We start from the raw sequence: 20000 nt of genomic DNA on the forward strand, positions 1-20000 counted from the left end.
GAGTTCAGCCATGGAGGCTGGGTGTGGGGGGGGGAGGAACAGTACAGTAGTGGGCCGCCTGACCGTTCTCCACTGTGCACACACACACACACACACACACACACACACACACACACTGAAACACACAAAGCTCCGTAGGCCAGACAACACCAATGTGTGTGTGTGTGTGTGTGTGTGACTGTGAGAGTAACTGCACAGATGGACAATGTAGGATGAGACAGGTGCGTTGACCAGGTGTACAGACTTGGGTCTGTGGGTGAAAGTGTTTTCAGGGGCTTAAAGCTAACCCATACACACACACACACACACACACACACACACACACACACACACACACACACACACACACACACACACACACACACACAGAGCTTACAGGCTTCAGCCATCGCCTCGGCAGCATTTGCTAACAAATCTAAAGTGCAAATCACTCCCATACAATCTGCCCTCAGCCCTCGTAAAGCTATTCACATTTGGACGACTTCATTTCCTCCCAGTTTAATTACCTCATTTCACCCAGTTGGAATCCACAATTGAGTTGAAATCCTTTGTTGGCATTCACGTTTCTTTTTTTTTTTTTTTTTTGTAATTGTGGAGTAATTTTCATGATTTCCTCATATTTCTCATAAGCTTTTCCAATGATGCAATCTCACCTGTAGGGGGAGCCCTCTGTTTTCTCTATCTGTTCAGGAAGCAGCTAATTGGTTTGGTTAATTGCACCGTAACCACAAGTACGCTACCGGCAGTGTGTGTGTGTGTGTGTGTGTGTGTGTGTGTGTGTGTGTGTGTGTGTGTGTGTGTGTGTGTGTGTGTGTGTGTGTGTGTTTAAGCAGAGTGTGGACGGAGACTCAGTATGTGCTGAAGTGGACGGCCTCTGCTGGGTGGGATCACCCAGAGATTCAGACAATAGCTCACCCACGTCGGGCCTGGTGGGGTGGCTGTGCTTTTTCTTTTTAGGGAGGCTGGATGTCTGCTGCCTGTCAGGAGCACGAGTGTGTTTGCATGTGTGTGTGTGCGTGTGTCTGTGTGTGTGTGTGTTAGCTCCCAGTGTTCCCAGTTTCTTCAGTATTGTCATGAAGGCCTCTCTCCCTCCCTGCTGTTTGCATAGTGCAGGCTGAGGCAGACAGCTCAATGTGGGCTTAGGATTCAAACACACACATACACCACATGCTCCAGGCTCATCATTCCCTTTCTTCATCTAATCTTCATTTTTGTGTGTGTGTGTGTGTGTGTGTGTGTGTGTGTGTGTGTGTGTGTGTGTGTGTGTGTGTGTGTGTGTGGTTGGAGCTTCACGGTATTGTCTATATTGTGTGTGCGTGCATGAACCTCTTTGTTATATTCCTGTGTGCATACATGCAAATTGATATCCTTTTTTTAAAAAATGTATATACAATTACATGTATTTGTTTTTATGCATTGCTGTGTGTAAGCGTGTGCAGATGCATGTGCACAGGTGTGCCTTTGTGATGGTTTTGTGCCCTTGCACAGCGCAGGCCTGTGTAATTGTCATTTCTGTCATGTCTGCCTGGACGTTTTTGGTAGTCAGCTCCAGTTCGTTTGAGGGTTGGCACTCCTCCAGTTAATTCCTAAAGCTGCTAGTGTTTCTCTCTCTGTGAGCTCGGGAGTCTGTGTGCGTTCATTAGCGTAAAATATAGCCGGAATAAATCTGTAATAGAAATAGATGCTGAGGATAATGGAAATGAAAATCATTGGAATTGTAAAATTAGTTTTCATGAACAATGAGGCGTAAACCCACAGTGTTTGTGTGTGTGTGTGTGTGTGTGTGTGTGTGTGTGTGTGTGTGTGTCTGTGTGTGTGTGTGTGTGTAGGTGCAGAATCATGTTTCCTTCATTGGCTGTGTGGTTTGATGATAGGCAGTTTGGTTTCTCGCAGCCTCTTCCTGTGGTCTGTGTTTTCAGTAGCTGTTCGGTTGGCAGGCCACAGGCCGGAGTGCTGCAGCCGAGAGAGTTTCCCTCTCCACATGGAGGGAAATCTGCTTTGTTATCATGGGAACAGTATCTGAGTCTATATTAAGACACTTTTTGGGAAATAAGCTTATGAACTTTCTTGCTGAGGATTAGATAGGAAGAGTCATACCACTCTTAAATTAGTAATCGTTAGAGATGCTAGTAGAATTATTATTTTGTTACATATGGACAAAGCCAGGCTAGCTGTTTCCCTCCACTTTGAGTATTTGTGCTAAGCTAAGCTAACTTTATGTCTACCAATGACATGAGATTGGTATCAATCTTCTTATCTAACTTTCAGCAAGAAAACAAATACTGGTGTTTGGTTTTCGCACTATGTCGAACTATTCCTTTAAGTCTCTGCTAAGATGCCACATGTACAATTCACCAGCATTGTTCTTTACACTTTGACAGGACACATGGCTAACGATGAACTTTACAGAGCCACCCTGTCATACATCAGAGTAAAAATGAACTTGTGAACTTCCTTTTTATTTTATCTTGCATGTCTTATAAAGGCGCTTAATTTGACGTTCAGAGCATTAATACGGCAGCAAACAACTATTTGCAATGTAAAGATATAGTGGATTAATGTTGTCCTGGGCAGAGAAAATCATTCTCCCTCTGTGTGTGTTGTTATCCAAGCTTCTCCATGCTTTGTTGACATAGCCGGGCAGGTATGTCCATCCCTCATTGTGCATGTTAAGCCTGAGTTATACTCCTGCGGCCTATGCCTGGATTGTGCATAGCATTTAACTCCTTTTTGGTTTTTAAATCTTTTGTCAAGTGGGCTTTGATGTATTTGATAGTTCCATATAAGTTTGGCCCAACACAATCATTGGCTGGAAAAATAAATTAGAGAAGAGTTTGATGATAAAATGGAGCTACTGTGCTCAGCAAACAATCTATGTGGCTCTGCGAAAGTGTTGACTAAGCTTCTCCGAAGTATTGCAACAACAGTATTGTTGCAGAAGCTTAGCGCCAACCAAGAACTTAAACCTGCATTAACTCTAATGGCCAGCAGGGGGCGACTCCTCTGGTGGCAAAACAAAGTAGATTGTATAGAAGTCTATGAGAAAATGACTCTACTTCTCTCTTGATTTATTCCCCCAGTAAACATTGTAAACATGATTTTATGGTTTCAATCTCTAGTTTCAAGTCTTCTTCAATACAGCATGATGTTCATTTAGTAAATGATGTTCCATTTAGAGTCAAACAGACCATAAAGCAGGGTATGCTTTAGGGTGGGGCTACCTTGTGATTGACAGGTTGCTGCCTCTACCAGAGCTGTATACGGCGTCTCTACGTTATTCCTCCACGTCATTCCTCCGTAGTCAAAATATGGTAACTTCCATTTACTGGTTGCAAAAAGCCAAAATGGCGACGTCCAAATCGCCGAACTTGAAGCTTCAAAACGGCAGTCCTATAACCAATGGGTGACGTCACATTGACTAAATCCACTTCTTTAGCGCAACCCTCCGGTTCCCCCCCGAGGGAAACACTGTTAGCACTGTTGCTGTTATGTGCACTGTTAGATGTGAGCCACCAGCTCAGCTGCCACCATGTTGAGAGCCGTGGGGAGGCAATCCCTTTGCTCACAATATTGAATTTAGCACCCACTCACAGGTCCAAGTGGGAGTAAAAGTGTGCTGAATTAAGAGTAGGGATGTTTCATTGTTATTCAGCTTCTCAGACCCATAAAGCACAAAAAGAGAAAGCAATTGAAGAAATGTGTGCTGATCACGCTCTTTCAGCCGTTTCCACCCCTTCACTGTGATTTCTGAATCAACTCTAAGAGCTGAAGATGATTATTTTACAAATTGCTGTTGCGAGTTTGATTTTCTCTGGTGGCTATTTGCAGCTGAATTAAGGGTTTCATGGTCCAGAAAAATGTGCAGTCAGCCCTCTTTTAAAACGACAGAGAGCCAAAGATGAGGTGTTATCAGCGAGTCAGGTATTTTCACAGGTCGTCCTGCTCTCTTACTGCAGAGTTCTCTCTGTCTTTGTCCATCTTCTCTGACTTACTTTGTCTCCCTTTCTCACCCTCACCCCTTCCCTCCATATATTTCTGCCTCCCTCTCGGCAGATGTCACTTTTCCTCTTTCTTGTTTCCTCTCCTCTGCTCATCTCATCCCCCCCTTCCTTCTTTCTTCAAACATCTTCTCCCAAATTTCTCTTTGCGTATCTCCCCCTCATCCTCTCCACTTCGAGTGCCTCAGCTCTTCTCCCTCGTACGAGCCTCCAAACAGGCAAACAGTCATGCAGCTCTCCTATCACAACGTAATGAGATTGGGAGCACCCAAATTGAAAGAAGCCATTTTCTACAGCTGTCAACTTATTATCATCGAGAGGGGACCGGCTCATTCATTCTCCTTCTCCAACGGCAGCGGTGGAGGAGAGAGGGATGAAGGTGATGGAGGGATAGAGGACAGCAGGTTTTTAAGTGAGAGGGGTGTTGAAGGAGGAGGTGTATCACGGGGTGAGGAGCTGTTTTACATTTTGAATGTTGTCCTTTTTCCTCCTCTCTGATATTTCAGTTTGGTCACAAGTGGAGCCTCGAAGTCGAAGTCTTTTATTTCACCAGGTTTGTTTAAAAAAAGCAGTATGTAAGGCTTTCTGGACCTGTGTTTTTTTAAATATAAGCACATCTCAGTGTGTGTGAGCGTTTATTCTCCCTCCTCATCACTATTTAGATGCAAAGAGTAGGTATATTTGTGTCTGAGGGAATGGCTGCCCTTTTTATTTTAGCCAGGCTTCTGCAGGTAAAAACTCTGACTTTAAATCAAGCATTTAAGTGTTGCTTTTATCCACAGTGGCTGCTTTTCTCTAGACAGGCCTCTACCTTTCTCAGTTTGTCATTATCTTATTGGTAGGATCGTTGGCAAAGCACTAAAGCAAAGGGAAACGAGTTGAGGAAAAACGGCGTACCTCCAGCTCGACCATTTAAATACTCTACTAGTCAAATGCACAGCGCACTTCAGACTCTGAACTGCACATTCTCTTCAGCAGAAGGCGAGCAGTCGAATCCCGATGACACACATTGACATCCGGATCACATCCTTTAAATGTCACACATCCAGCGATGACCCGCAAGGTTGCAGAACTGGTTTAGGAGTTTCTTTTGAAGATGCCGACGCACAAGCTGTCAGACCTCACCAGCATCTTCTGGGTCTGACAGATTGGTTGAATTTGTCCTTATTTCCATTGACATTTTCACAAGCTTTAATCCAGTTTGAGGATATTAAAGTGTAAATAATCCTCTTTTCGTTTGAGCGTCTTGTCAAAAAGTCACAATCTTTTCAAACCCCTAATTTTGCTGTTTATTCTGCTCAAAGATGATTATCTGTTCTGTTTGTACCTTTAGAATGTGTCGTAGTGTTTTGTTGTGGCAGATTTTATTAAGCACCTCAGCCAAGGAGGCTTTTAGTCCAGTTTGTTTGCTTTTTGTCTGTTAATTAGCTGATATATAAAAAATATATATTTCTCAGATTTCAGTAAAATGCTTGACGATTGGGCCAAGAAGGAACTGGTGTTGTGCAGATAAAGCTAATATGTGATCTTTTTTCTTAATAAAACAGCAAAAAAACGTGTGCGTTTTGGGGCATTTTGGGGCTTAAAATCTAATTATTTTTCCACTGCATTTATTGGCTCATGATGAATCCATCGGCATAAGTTTGCAATTTTTGAATTATTGCAAAACAGTCTTTTAGAAAAACACATTTGATCCAATCAGCACCACATTTGGCAAATGATATATAAGCTCATAGAAGTTGTACAGCATTTAATATCTCTTCTGTCATTATTTGCCAGATTCCTTTAGATGTATCCTCTAGGCTACACATCAAAAGTGAGTGTTCTAGTGTTGGAGATTGGATAAAACCTTTTGCGGGTCCAGAGGGAGCCGCATGAAGTCTGCATGACGTCCTCAAGTGATGTCACTTAAGTCAGCTTTGGTTGGGGCTGAAGACACAAATTTGAAACAGAAAAAAAATCCGGTTTGTGATGTTAAAAATAAGTTATCTTACGTAACGAACAACTGAAACTCGCTCCTTCTTTTAGCATTACATACTCCAAACACTGATTGAACGGCCGAGTTGAATTGTGGGTAATGTAGGTGGCAGGTTTTGGAAAAGGAAGCAAAATGCATAGATTAAAAAAGACGATATCTCTGGTCTGACAATGTTATGGGATTACAAAGCTAAATCGGCTGCAGCACACTGTTTTTGTGAGGATGCTGTTGTCCCAGCACTGTAGCTCCCTGCGTGTGTGTGTGTGTGTGTGTGTGTGTGTAGCTGTATAGTTTTGTGTGTCCTGTATCTACCGTCTGTATAGTGACCTTGATGTCTGCACTCAGCAGGAAGACACTAGAGACGAGTGATTAACTGGAGAGAGACAAAGAGAAGACAGAGAAGTGCAAAGGAAGATGCACATTTTATAAAACACGCAAAGTGTAGCAAGAAAATATGAAGAGTGTGAAAGTTGAACATAAAAAAGAAGTGATTTTGTAAAAGATTGAGAAGTGGAGAGGGAGTGAGAGAGGATGTATGGTGGAGAGGAAGAGTGACTCACCACACATCTATCAATTTTTTTTCTATTTCTTCTTCTTCTCCCTACAGGCAATCTGGAGGTGCAGTCATCAAGAACAGGTAAGAGGGGGAGGGAGGGGGAGAGATGGGAGGGAGGGAGGGAGGGAGGAACAAAGAGAGGAATATTACACTGAATGTTAATCAAACTCACACTTGTACAGGTGAGAAGATACAGTGCAACGAGTGCGTATTCTTTGTCCTCACGGTGTAAAAACGTGTTACTGTTACTGCTAGTGTGTGTGTGTGACTTTAACAGTGTGTAGTTACCAGATCTGCTGGTCTGCTGTGACCCAGGTTAATAGGACTGCACACGCACACACACATAAAACACACCATCACGACTCATGATTTAACAGGCAATGCCCCCTTTGACTTTACACACATGAACGAACCCTTTAGAAGTGTGTTTAAGCTTGCACACACACACACACACACACACACACACACACACACACACATAAACTCGCCCTACACCTGTCCATGAAAGTTACCTTTTTATGACTCATACAAGCGTGCCATTCTGTTACCTCTTTGTCCTTCACCTTTGACCCCCTCCCTCCTCCTCTCGTCTTCATCCTCCCAGTCTTGGTGAGGAGTTCTATAAGGAGGCCATCGAACACTGCCGCAGCTACAATGCCCGTCTGTGCGCCGAGCGCTCCATGCGTCTCCCCTTCCTGGACTCCCAGACCGGCGTGGCCCAGAGCAACTGTTACATCTGGATGGAGAAGAACCACCGCGGACCAGGTGTGTGTGTGTGTGTGTGTGTGTGTGTGTGTGTGTTTCAGGATAAAGTGTCTGAGGAGTTCTTCAGAGCTCTCCTCTTTGTAGCGTTGTGTTTACCAGCTGTTGTGCTAAACAAATTATTTTCTCCTCGTCGTTCGTCCCGCGGCTTCCTTTCCTTCCTCTGCTCCGCTTGTTTCTTTGTCTCGTCTCCCTTTTACTCTCTCCTCTCCCTTATTTCCCTCCCCACATCTTTTCCAGGGCCTCCTACCTTTCACACCTCAACTTTTAGTTATTTTTTATAACTTTTCCCAATGGTTGTTTCCTCATCGCTCTCTCTGTAACATCAGTGTGTTTTGGCAGTGAATCACACAACCCTGTAGGCAATGATACGCCGCTGGCACCCTCAACTCCAGAGAGAGAGTGTGTGTGTGTGTGTGTGTGTGTGTATGTGTGTTAACTATTTGAGTTTGCAGTATTTGCCTGTTGTCTGCCAGTCGAAGTCTTCTATTTGTTAGTTAGTTTTAGTTTTGACTTGATTTGCATAGAATAGTGTTGAATTAAATTGAAAATCAAATATTTAACAGTTTGTATGAGTTTATGATGAGATTTTTATTACTTTTTGATGCATTTTTAATGTCTGATTATTTTCCAAAACCAACAAAAAGTTGTTTAAATTTAAAATCTGTATTAATAATGCAACATCTTTGGTTTGGAAAAATGTACAGGACTATAAGAGACAAACATTTATATTTTTAGCCATGCAAGAGTTCAGAAATATCTCAACTATTAGATGGTTTATGACATTCATGGTTCCCAGAAAATGAATGTCCCCATTAATTATGACATGACCATTTTGTGGTCTATTGGATTAATTTCCACGACCATTTTGTTCAGAAATTAACATCCATCTCACTCAACTTTTGTGATCAAAAATCTGAAAATACCTGAAAAAAAATGTCATTCCCATCATCCTTAGCTGTACAATAATAAAGTATAATGGTTAGCGTCTAGCTCAACGCACTGCTTTTCCTAAAGTAGACATTTTGAATACTTATATTCTGGCACATTAAGACTTTGACTATCTATTTATCTAATCATCCATTTTTCCGTCATTCTTTCACTTACTAACGTCTGGATCGATGCAGTGTGTCCTACAACCGAGCTGTGTTTGTGTTCCTCTGTGGTTCAGGTCATGCTCCAGGTCAGTTGTACACATATCCCGCTCGCTGCTGGCGCAAAAAGAGACGGCTAAACATCCTGGAGGACCCACGGCTCGTACCGATCGAGTTCAAGATCGGTAATTAAGATAACTTTTAACATTGACTGAATTGTGAGATTGATGCTGGTTTGAATATTCATCTATCTCCACATCGTCTGAAAGTAACAGACATGCTGTATATTCTGTATCAGTATTTACAGCTATCATTGGAGATATATTATTATATAAACATGTCTCCAAAATTCAGCTTAGTTTTTTATAACATGGAATTGGTCATTTAAATTTAGTTCTGTGGATTTGACCAATGTTTGGCAGCACGAGCTGTATCCTGCTTCTATAAATTCAAAAGGTCAGAAAGTATCACCACATCCTTTGAAATAACTTTAACACCTACAGAAATGGCTCACAGCTCTGTTCATAATTGAAAGAAAGTTTTTATGCATACCCATAGTTTTAAGTTTAACTCAGACCAAAATGTAATGACACTCTACAAGGTGGTTCTATATTAAGAGACAAGCAATACCCAACATTAGACAAATTTCCGGGGATCAGGATCAGTCCTCGTGCCGTCATGAAGCAGCCAAATTCAGTTTCCTCGGGGCACTGTCAGCGTGAATGACAGATCTCTGCCGTTTCCTGATTGTGACTGTCTCGTTCCCCAGACTACGAGGCTTCTCTAAAGAAGGAGGGGGGCATCCCAGATGGTCCCGTGTTGGAGTCGCTGCTCGCCGGGGAAACCCTGGACAAGAAGGTAGAAACCAAGGAAGAAGAGCCAATGAGCGAGTGTCAGGTGAGACTCTCGTTTCTCTTTCTTCCCTCTCTCTCTCGTTCTCTCGTTTTCTCTCTCTTCTGTACTTTGTTTGTTCCCAGTGTCTTGTTCATATGTCGGGCTGTCTGTGTTTGTGTTTTCTTTGTCCGTCTCCGCCTTTGTCTCTCTGAGATTGTGTGTTTTTGGCGGTGACTCGAAGCTCCCGCAGCTCTGACAGCTCCCTCCTGGCACCGGGTCATGAATGTGTGTGTGTGTGTGTGTGTGTGTGTGTGTGTGTGTGTGTGTGTGTGTGTGTGTGTGTGTGTGTGTGTGTGTGTGTGTGTGTGTGTGTGTGTGTGTGAATGCACTGCAGACATTCTTGGTGTTTTACCGGGATTCCACTCACATGTTTTACAGACTTTTAGAGCTATTATTTGAGGGACATTTGAGGGAAGTTGAACCACCTTTTTGCTCTTTATTACAGTTTATGCACTACGTTGCACTCTCTAAACTCTGAGCCAAAAAACTTGGCTTTAAGTATTTCACCAGCTGGAGGCAGTTGCTCTTGAATTCTGATAGACAGCTAATCAATCAGATGTGGAGTGAATGGCCCCTCAGAGTGGCCCTTGGAGGGTTAGAGAAGTGTTTAGGGCCCTCTAATCCAGGGCTTCCTCCTGACTCAAGCCCAGCCAGACATCACTTGAACACCCAGTCATGTGCACACTCAGCTCTTCCCTCGCTGCTTATCTTTTTCAGATGTTTTCTGGCTCATAAACACAGTCGGATTAATGTCTTTTTATCAAATGAACCTGGTGTTTTCCTTCACTGAGGACAAAAACAACTAAAACCCTTTGTCTTAAAGGGGCAGTCCACCGAATTTAGACATGAAGATCAGTGTATTTGTCATGAGGAGCACTGTGAAAACGGCTGTAGACAGTTTTGCATTATGGGAAATGTAGGATTTAGTGTTTTTAGAGCTCAACTCATATTAAGGACTTAGAATATCTGGATATCTTGGCCTCTGCTGCTTGATTATCTTTCTTTATGTGCCTCTTGTGAGTCCGCTGACATATAGAAGTGCAATCCTTAATAGCGTGGTGTACCCCTTTAATTGAGGAAGTCTTTAACTGCATCATTTATTGCAATTAAATGGTGACACGTTTGGCTATATTTAGTAATGCAATGGTTCTGCTCTTAAGGTTGTTTCCCGCACTGGAATTATGCAAATACTCTCTCAGTCAGCAGGAGGACTTGCAATTTCATGCGGAAGCAGCAGGAAAGCAAGTAGATGGTTGAGAGGGAAGCAAATAAAAGAAAGGGGAAAAGGTAAATAAAGGAAAGGAAACTAACTTGTCTGACAGTCCATCTGTCTCTCTGTCTCTTGTCCGTAGAAGCTGCTTGTCGGGGATTTCCCTCACGAGCTGGAGGCGGACGAGATAGAGGAAGACGTCCCAAAACGCAAGAACCGTACCAAAGCACGGGTAAAAACACAAATGACTATTTCTAGAATCATCTCTTTTTTTCCCCCCTGGTCATTAACAAAATAAACTGTTTGGCAGTCAGTGCAGAAGATTGAGGCTCGGGAAGTCTGCAGGCTCGACCCCCAGATCAAGTCAAACTGTGATGTGAAAGTTCAGCCTGTCGGACACAGAGCATAAGGAGTACTGATTTAGATTTCACTGTGAAATGACAGCCCTTCAGTTTTTCAGATTTAAATGCAATCTGCTACATTTGCACAACCCATAAAAGCATATGGTGTCAGTTTGACTTCTCTGTATTCCTGAGTCTGTAACAGTTATTACAGAGAATAAATGCAAATGAATGAAGAGATATAAATCATGCTGAGACCACCTTTTTTTTTTTTTTTTTTTTACAACTTTGATTAGATCAAACAGGTTTTTCTCTTTCCCCTCCTCCCACCCACTCTTTTTGGGCGTCTTATGTGAAGATAATCAAGTGTTCATCACACACATACACATGCTCACACACAGACACCAGGGTTGCTAATTGGAGCTGTTGCTCCCCTGCTAGGTGTCATCAGCCCCCTCCTGCTGGAAGTGGAGCTTTACACTGAGAGCAGATGATTACAGTGGAATGCAAACGTGTGTGCGTGTGTGTGTGTGTGTGTGTGTGTGTGTGTGTGTGTGTGTGTGTGTGTGTGTGTGTAGACACTTGAACACACAAGTGAGGAGTGTGCTGTCACGCTCTTTTATATCGTTTGTGTGTGTGTCAGGACTTTTGTAACAAGTACAGAAGTTCAAACTTTTTGTTTGTATCTTGAGTACGATGTGGCTGTCTGGGTTCTCACAAGTGTGTGTTTGTGTGTGCGTGTGTGTGTGTGTGTGTGTGTGTGTGTGTGTGTGTGTGGTCTCTGCAGGCCTACGGTGTCGGCGGCATGAGGAAGAGACAAGAGCCGGCTGCCATCGAAGACAGAGACAAGCCTTACGTCTGTGACAGTGAGCGTTGCAACTTTATTTCTTTATGCCTGTTTTGTCCTCATTCTTTTACAGGAAACTAATTTCACAATCTGTGTGCGTATGTGTGTTTGTGTGTGTGTGTGTGTGTGTTACAGTCTGTGGAAAGCGCTATAAGAACCGCCCAGGGCTGAGTTACCATTACACTCACACACACCTGGCAGATGAGGAGGGGGAAGAAGACTCGGAGCGACACACGCTACCCTTCCAGCGCAAGAACAACCACAAGCGTGAGTCTGCTGTCTGAATATTAAACCTGCTTAAAGTCGTCCAGTTATCCATCATCATCCATTATTTACTTACATGAGGAGTGTTTGTGTTTTAGCAGTTTTCAGGATCACTCCAACAATCCTTAATAATCAGAATGTCATCAACAGCTATTGATCATCCTGGAGTTCCTCCTGCAGAATTATAGACAGTTACACTGTTGACTGTGCCAAATTTCTTGTGTGGATGAAAGATAAGATTTCCCCCAGTGGAGCACTGAGTTTAGCCGACTTCTTAAGCTCTTGCTGATTCCCTTTTTCTGAGTGAAGCAGGTTAAAACTGTGATTGCAGTTAATCAAAATGGGTCACCATCCGCCGTGGCTTCTTGACCCGACTCTTGACCTGGGTTAAACAAGTGTTGGACGCTGGCTTTGGTAAACAGGAGCCTCTGTAGAGACAATGATTCAAGGACTCAAGGATCATTTATCATCATTATGCAACAGAGGGTTGCACAAACGGAATGTAATTATAGCCGATTCGCTACACAAGTACACATGACCAACGACATAACAAAAACAGTAGTACCTATGCACAATTTTTTAAACGCAAACAGTTGAAATTAAAAAGAATTCTGGGCAATATGGCTGACATCTTCACAATTAAAATTCAACATCAGGGAAAACACTGTCGATCAACTTTGACTATGTTTTAGCACCAAGCATCATTGATGTAAAAAACCTTTGTAAGGTGCAGCTTGACCCGGGATGCCACGATGGATCCAGGTCCGTGTAAAGATGTTGGCTCAACAATCACCGACCTGCCGTTGTTGGGTTGGCCAGGGATCAGACTGGGTGGTGGGATAGCCTTAGGTCGTAGCTGGGTTAGCTTAGTTTCATCATCTCGGATCTCCTCCGTCTTGACTCCGCTTCCATGGCGTTTAGCCCGGCATGTCGGCTGTGGGCAGTTACCCTCAAGATCCGCTCCCCATGAATGAATCCAATCTCAACATCATATGCCATTAGAGCTCCAGTAGTAAGGAGAAAAAGACAACAAATTAAGTGTAAAAATGTAGCAAAATTCATTGGAGCTACCAATCGCATCATGTATGTGAGCCGCCGTTGCCATAGCCATGACCACAAGGATGAACCTCTAATTTGGATGGGGACAAACGGGGGTTAAATGTGCATTAAGTAGATCTGCCTCATATTTTGTGTCTTCTGCATTAAAAGTAGTTTTACTCTGTTGCGCACTGATTATCACACTTCTGCTTGTTATTACATGTGAACAGCCAGAGTATGTGACTCCAAGTCTATCAAAGGTTGGACATGACACCTTAAAATTTGCATGGCTGCCTCAAGGCTAACTTAGCCCAAGGGTAATTTACCAGTTTTTTTAAAAGATTGTAGTATTTAACCTTTCACTGTCTGGGCTGCTGTAGCCCAGGGCTAAAGTCACAGCCAGACCTCTTGTGTTAAAGGTCTAACAGTCAGTTAAATGGAGAACCAGCTGGCAACAAGCACAGGGAATCAGCGATAACTTTTGATAATAATACATAGAATAAAACATTTAGATAACTATTTACATGCAGTAGAAGTACGGTATAAAGTATGCTGTATTATAAAATACTGACTTCACATTACAGCAAAATTATCAGTATTGATGTTACTCATAAACACTGGAGTGGATGTTCATCTTTACATTTTCAATCAGTCATCACATATATGAGTTAACGTAACACTTCACACAGTTTTAACATCGCTGCAAAGATAAATCATCTCAACGAGGGAACAAAATAGCTTGTCACTCAACACTCTTCAACTCTGAATGAGCGTCAGTGAACAAAGTAAACAGTCAAACACGCTGAGGAATTACCAGAACACTCTACAACTTCTACTGAATGTCCCTTTTAATTTGCAGCACACAGTATGTCTGCAGTTATCAAATGCTTAATGACTATCCATGAACACATTGATTCATAATCTCATGAGGTAGTGATGAAGACTCAAGGCATTGCTTGCTAATGTCTTGATCCCCGGACTTTTCCTCTAGCACCACCATGACAATCACATTTATGGTTTCGAGGATTGCCATGAAGTTTAGTGCAAACATTCATGTTACCCCTTAGGTTGAATTGCAATTTTTTGACTTTTTTTTATGAACAAATACCTACAAAACCAATGCAATTCCACCAATAAGCCTGTAATTTGTGTTTAGTGCAAATTAGCAAATTATAGCATGACAATGCACTAAATTAAGAAGGTGAATATGGTAAACATCACACCTGCTTAGCATCAGCTTTGCCGTCTTGAGCATATTAGCATGCTGACGTTAGCATTTAGCTCAAAACACCTCTGTAGCTGCAGCCTCACAGAGCCCATAGCATGGATTTGGACCTTGTCGTGATTTAAAGGGCAAGGTATCATGCATTTTACTTAATGTCACAACAATAAATCATTGACATAGACACGGACATTGGGAGCATATACATTAGTTACTCGTATCCTAAAGGGCCCGGCCAAGTTTCTTAGGAATTATATTTAGTTCTGACAGTTCTACATCCAACGATTTACATCCAGTGACAATGTTCAGATCCAATTCAGGGTGGAGTTTGTCCTAGATGAAACAAGACAGAAAGTAAGGTTGTGGAGGTCATGTCCGACCACTGTAAACAAACCTGCAGCTGACTTTAAACAAATGTTGCCATTTTTCATTTTTTTTCTAGGAAGCATAGGATTTTAAAAAAAAAACCCATTGTTATTTAACTTAATTTTGAGTTTTGCAGAATCATCCAATATCAACATTCTCTGGCAATTAGCTTTAATGGCTCAGTACACAGCACAATCTGCAAAGTCATAATTTTAGGGAAGTTAAATATTTTTAAGTTGTCCGTCCGGCATTGACGATGGCTTCATTCCATGTAGTTGCTCCAATAAGCCTGCATATATCAACCATGTCTTGGCACCATACATGGAATAATTTAATGGATTGTGGCCACTAAAAACGTCATTACTTGCACCTGCGTTGGACAAGTTTTAATGCCCATCATGAAAAATGTCTTATGTACATCTGGCTCACGGACATTTACTCCCACTGAATATTGGTCACATCATTCCCTGTGGGACTTTTGGCTTATATTTAATGAGATGAACTGCAGGAAGTGAGAGTTATTGCATTTTGGCAGACTTCCTGAAGCTGTAAAAAGGGGGCCGGGTGCAAAAATCTAGAGGCATCCAGGTTTGTACAGGCATTTAAATAGTAGAGCATGATTGTCCAGAATCACTTTGCAGTAAAAAGCATTGAATGGTAGTGTACAGTGTTCATAACAGTAGGCATCCAAAGAATGCACTTAGAGCAAGGCTACAAAGGTTCTGCTAAACGTACCAAGGGTACCATAAGAAAGCAATAAATGCCAGTGAACAACAAGTAAAGCAAATATTTAGGTTTCTGCAAACAGGTTATATATCAGACCTCAAACCTCCTGTCAGCTTGCAGCATCCGCACTAACTAAAATGCTCGCCGTCTTTGTTTCTTGTGGCCATTTATTTCAACCCCCAGGGCGTTTTGTTCTGCATTACCTTCTGTTTTGTTTTCATTTTCAGCAACTTATTTTCAGGACAATAGAATGCATTTATCCTGCGGGAGATTGTGTTTTGGTCCGTTATCGTTAGTAAAATGGCAACAGTTATTCATAATAAAAAAACAACAACAAGAGAGATAGCTGTGGACATTTTGAAAAGGGAGCGCAGACGATTCATCCACTTTCTTTGTTCTTAAAACGAGCAATTTTCTCACAATCAAATGCAGATAAACACACAAAAACATATACATATCCACATTATCTGTGCATGCTGCACTACAACAATGTCCACACTGAAACTATGCTGCCTCTCAGTTAATTGGCAGTGTGTGTTTTTAAATTGGCCTGTCTGACGATAAGACTGGGCCAGTATTTGTGTGTGTGTGTGTGTGTGTGTGTGTGTGTGTGTGTGTGTGTGTGTGTGTGTGTGTGTGTGTGTGTGTGTGTGTGTGTGTGTATATGTGTGGCCATGCTGCAGTCTTAGGTCTCTCCAGTGGAGGAGAGCAAGAGAGACAGCATTTGAATCGTTTAATATCCCCCATCACTCCCTCCCAAACAGTCAGTAATCACACACACACACACACACACACACACACACACACACACACACACACACACACACACACACACACACACACACACACACACACGCACACACACACAGCCTCAGAAAATGCAATCTTCTCTGCTGAAATGAAAAAGGAAGCTTAGCCTTTTGGCTTGGTGTGTACGTGTATATGTATGTGTGTGTGTGTGTGTGTGTGTGTGTGTGTGTGTGTGTGTGTGTGTGTGTGTGTGTGTGTGTGTCCACATGCGCTGGTGCACATGCATTTTGCAAAAGGCTCTTGTGAGTGTGTCCCTACGTGTGAGTGTGCATGAATTAATGTGTGTGCGCGCCATTACAGCTTTCCCCCAATTTGCTGAGTGTCATGGAGGAGCCTCCACCACCCTCCACCCTTTCGGTATATTGCCACATATGTAATAATATTAACACGGCTCCCCGGAATGAGTGCAACCCTACATGCATAATTCATGCTGCCTCTAAAAAAAAAAACGGTCTAGACGCTATAGTATGAACATGTTCGCTGCGTGCGAGATGAAACTTATCACCAAAAACTATGAAACTCTGTCTTTTCTGAACCTTATGCTGCTCTTGTTTTTCCATCAGTGTGATAAATGAGAGATTATTCCAGCACTAGATTAGATTTTCCTTCCCTCTCTTTCTCTTCGTCCATCTTTCACTACGTCCCTCTTCTCCTGTAACTCTGCATCCTCACTTAACCCTCCTCTCCCATCCCTCCCTGCTCCTCATTCTCCATTCGCTTCTCTTCTGTTTGGCTTCATCCATCATCCAGCTTTTGGGTTTCCTTTTTAATTTATTTCTTTGTTTTGTGTCTACACTACACCCCCCCCCCCCCCCCCCTTGATCAGCACCACCAGAAACAACAACAACCACCACTGCTAAACATCCTCATATATCTTGATCCCAGATTATATACTATTTACTTAACATGACCACTGCCATTAAAATTCATGACTGCGCCTCATGCTATGTTTTTTATTTTGTTGTTTTTTTTACTGTTCTTTTACTTCTTTTCCTCCAAACAGAAGGTTGGAGGTGGAGAGGGAGGGAGGAAGGGAGAGTTTGATATGGAGGGGGCCTTCTTTGGCATTGATGTGAGGGTGATGGTGATGGTGGGAGGGGTGGGGGGAGACGAGGAAGAGGAGGAGGAGGAGGAGGAGAAGTGGATGAATATTGGGGGATGTTTACTTTAGAGGTCGGCCCTGCAGTGTCCACCTGAAAATTGGTTTTGTGGGTACGGAGAGAGAGAGAGAGAGAGAGAGAGAGAGAGAGAGAGAGAAAGAGAGAGAGAGAGAGGTAAATGAAATAGTGAAATAGCAGGAACAACATAAATAGATTGCAAGAAGGACACAACTGAGAGAAACAGCAGCTCTGAATGATTGAGAGAAATAAGAGAGAGAGAGAAAGAGAAAGAGGGGAAAATGAGGAGCGGGGGGAGGATAGTTGTCATTAAATCCCCCCTCTCAAATCAGAACTGAGATTCAGAGGCCACTTTATCTGGACGGACAGACGGTCCGACAGTGTGGAGCAGCAGGGACGCTCCGAGTGTGTGCACACAACACACACATGCATGTGCATTTTTTGGTGTGTGTGTGTCTGTTTGTGCTTCCATGTGTGAATGTGCTCTATGGGCAATCATGCCCAACTCTGAGTATGTGTGTATATGTGTGTGTGTGTGTGTGTGTGTGTGTGTGTGTGTGTGTGTGTGTGTGTGTGTGTGTGTGTGTGTGTGTGTGTGTGACATGTAATTGAGCCCTTTGAAGGTCAGCGTTCCTCTTCTACCACTCACCATTGTTGGTTGTTGTGTTTTTTCCCCCCCCTTCACTCCAGCTTTTTTTTTTACCTTGTGTCTCAAAATGGCCTCCCTGTCCTCCTCCCGCTGTCTGCAGACGGAGGAGTGAAGGACGAATTTTGATCAACCAACATCAATATAAAACAACGCTTGGAGCCCCAAAATGGCCACTCCCCGCTCCGTGTCTATTGTCACTCCATAATAAGCAGCAGAGCCTCGTTTTTTTTTCTTCTCTGCATCTTCTTGTTTCTCTCTTGATTTGAAGTGCCGTAAGATCCCAGCTCTTGTGTTTATTGCTTTAACCATTGCATTGCCATTTATAGCAGTGTCACTGGGCAGACACAGATGTGTTTCTCTGCTGGGAGTAATCTTTGTCGGTTCACTGTCTCTGCATCCAATGATGTTTGCCACCAAAACTTTCCATACCACCAAATTCCTGAGAGGAAAAAGGGAAGTAATGTGTTGTAAATTGATACATTTTTGAGTTGCAGTCACTCTTTTTTTAAATGCTCTCAAAGTTTTGTAAATTTCTGAGTATTTTTTGCTCTTACAGAGAATGCAAAAGCTTTCCCAATTGCCCCAAAATGCCTGTTTAATTAATCGCCGTGTAAACTTCTTTGCAATGGGCTCCAGTGGTGTGTGCACATGTTAATGAGCATATGTGCCTATTATTTTCCAGTGTGTGCATGTGTACAGCAACAACATGAAAACTGGCTTTCTGTTGTGCATTCAGAGGAAAAATCCTTTTAAAGGATTGTTGCTTTTATTAATTAAACTAATATTTTCAGGCCTGTTCTGTATCATAACACATTCTCAGTTATAATTTCCTGTCTCCCTGTGAAAAGACAGATTGATTTTAATGTTCATCTGGTCCTGTTCCTCCATGTTGAGACCTCACACATGTGGAGGCAGAGAGCATGCAGCGCTTTCTGGATGTCTTCTGAACTTTTTCACGCTCACCGGCATTTCCTCCTCAGCTCTTGATTGGTTGATTGTCGCCGCTGCTGCACGAGCGCAGGAAAGGAAGGGGAGAATCGGCTGTTGCCTAGCAATCCGGTTGCCATAGATACCGCCAGGGCTCCCTCCTAAAGAGTACACTGTTATGTACATTGAAAAGAGAGAGAGAGAGAGAAAGTAGGAAAGGGAGGAGACGTATGGAGAGAATAGAAAAAAGGGGAGGAAGAGACAGAAAGAGAGAAGAATGGAAGAAGTTGAAGTATGAGGGAGCAGAGGAGTCCATTAAGGATAACTAAAGAATAGGAGGAGAGAGAGAGAAAACAGACAAAGACAGAAGCAGAGCGAGAAGCAGAGAGTTATACGAAAAAAATAAAAACCTCTTCATGATTCATCATATAGATTCCCCCAGACAGTTGGAGTGGTGAAGGCAGGGTAATATCGGAGTCTGCTTCATTTGCTATTCTGTCTTAACATGTGGCTCTGCGGCTTGCCGGCTGGTTGTGTTGCGTTAGTCAGTTGTCTTGGCCATGTTTGGATAAGCTCCACACACCACCACCACCACCACAACCCTCCCCCACCACCACCAATACCACCCCACCCACCACCGAATCCATCCTCAACACCGTCCATCTCTGTCTGTCTGCTTGTTGTCTTACTGTCTGCAGCTGACTGTAACGGCTACTGTAGAGAGAGGAGAGGAGGAAATAAGAATCAGCAACGCAACAGTTTCATAAAAGGCGGATTCATAAATTATTTCTATCATAACAAGAACATGTCCACATGCAAAATTGACATAATGCAATGGGGATTTAAGTTATGAAAACTTTTCCATATTCTGTCAGAAAACAGTGCCGTACTTTTTAAAATGGAAGTCCTCTGCCGCATTAAAAACTGTGGCTTTTAAAATTCTGGGTTGTTTGGAATAAAATCCTAATTAGTAGTTTGCACAAGCAGCGGTAGCCACCTTGACTGAATACACAAAGAAATCTGCACCACCTCCAACTCAAACTCCCCATTTCGGTGCCAAAAATGCTCCAAATGATGGGATGCATGCTTTCCACTTCTAACTGTTCTTTTTTGCAAAATTTCCTTTGTTTTTCCTCATGTTTCGTTTCTGGCCAGCTGGTCATTTTTGACACATAGCAGTAGAGGGCTGAAGCACAGTAT

At 42.7% G+C, this 20000-nt stretch overlaps 1 protein-coding gene across 1 annotated transcript in view; it reads left to right on the top strand.

Annotated features, from left to right (window-relative positions):
- The window catches only part of dpf1 (double PHD fingers 1), a 36626-nt gene that overhangs the window by 5688 nt on the left and 10938 nt on the right, over positions 1–20000 (top strand). The window contains exons 2-8 of the mRNA XM_054613271.1: positions 6584–6613; positions 7137–7297; positions 8466–8573; positions 9158–9285; positions 10635–10724; positions 11621–11699; positions 11816–11947. Of these exons, the coding sequence (XP_054469246.1) occupies positions 6584–6613; positions 7137–7297; positions 8466–8573; positions 9158–9285; positions 10635–10724; positions 11621–11699; positions 11816–11947 (728 nt within the window). The remainder of the gene's footprint in view (positions 1–6583; positions 6614–7136; positions 7298–8465; positions 8574–9157; positions 9286–10634; positions 10725–11620; positions 11700–11815; positions 11948–20000) is intronic.

This window comes from Anoplopoma fimbria, chromosome 1, assembly GCF_027596085.1.
Source record: "Anoplopoma fimbria isolate UVic2021 breed Golden Eagle Sablefish chromosome 1, Afim_UVic_2022, whole genome shotgun sequence".
Taxonomy (NCBI): Eukaryota; Metazoa; Chordata; class Actinopteri; order Perciformes; family Anoplopomatidae; genus Anoplopoma; species Anoplopoma fimbria.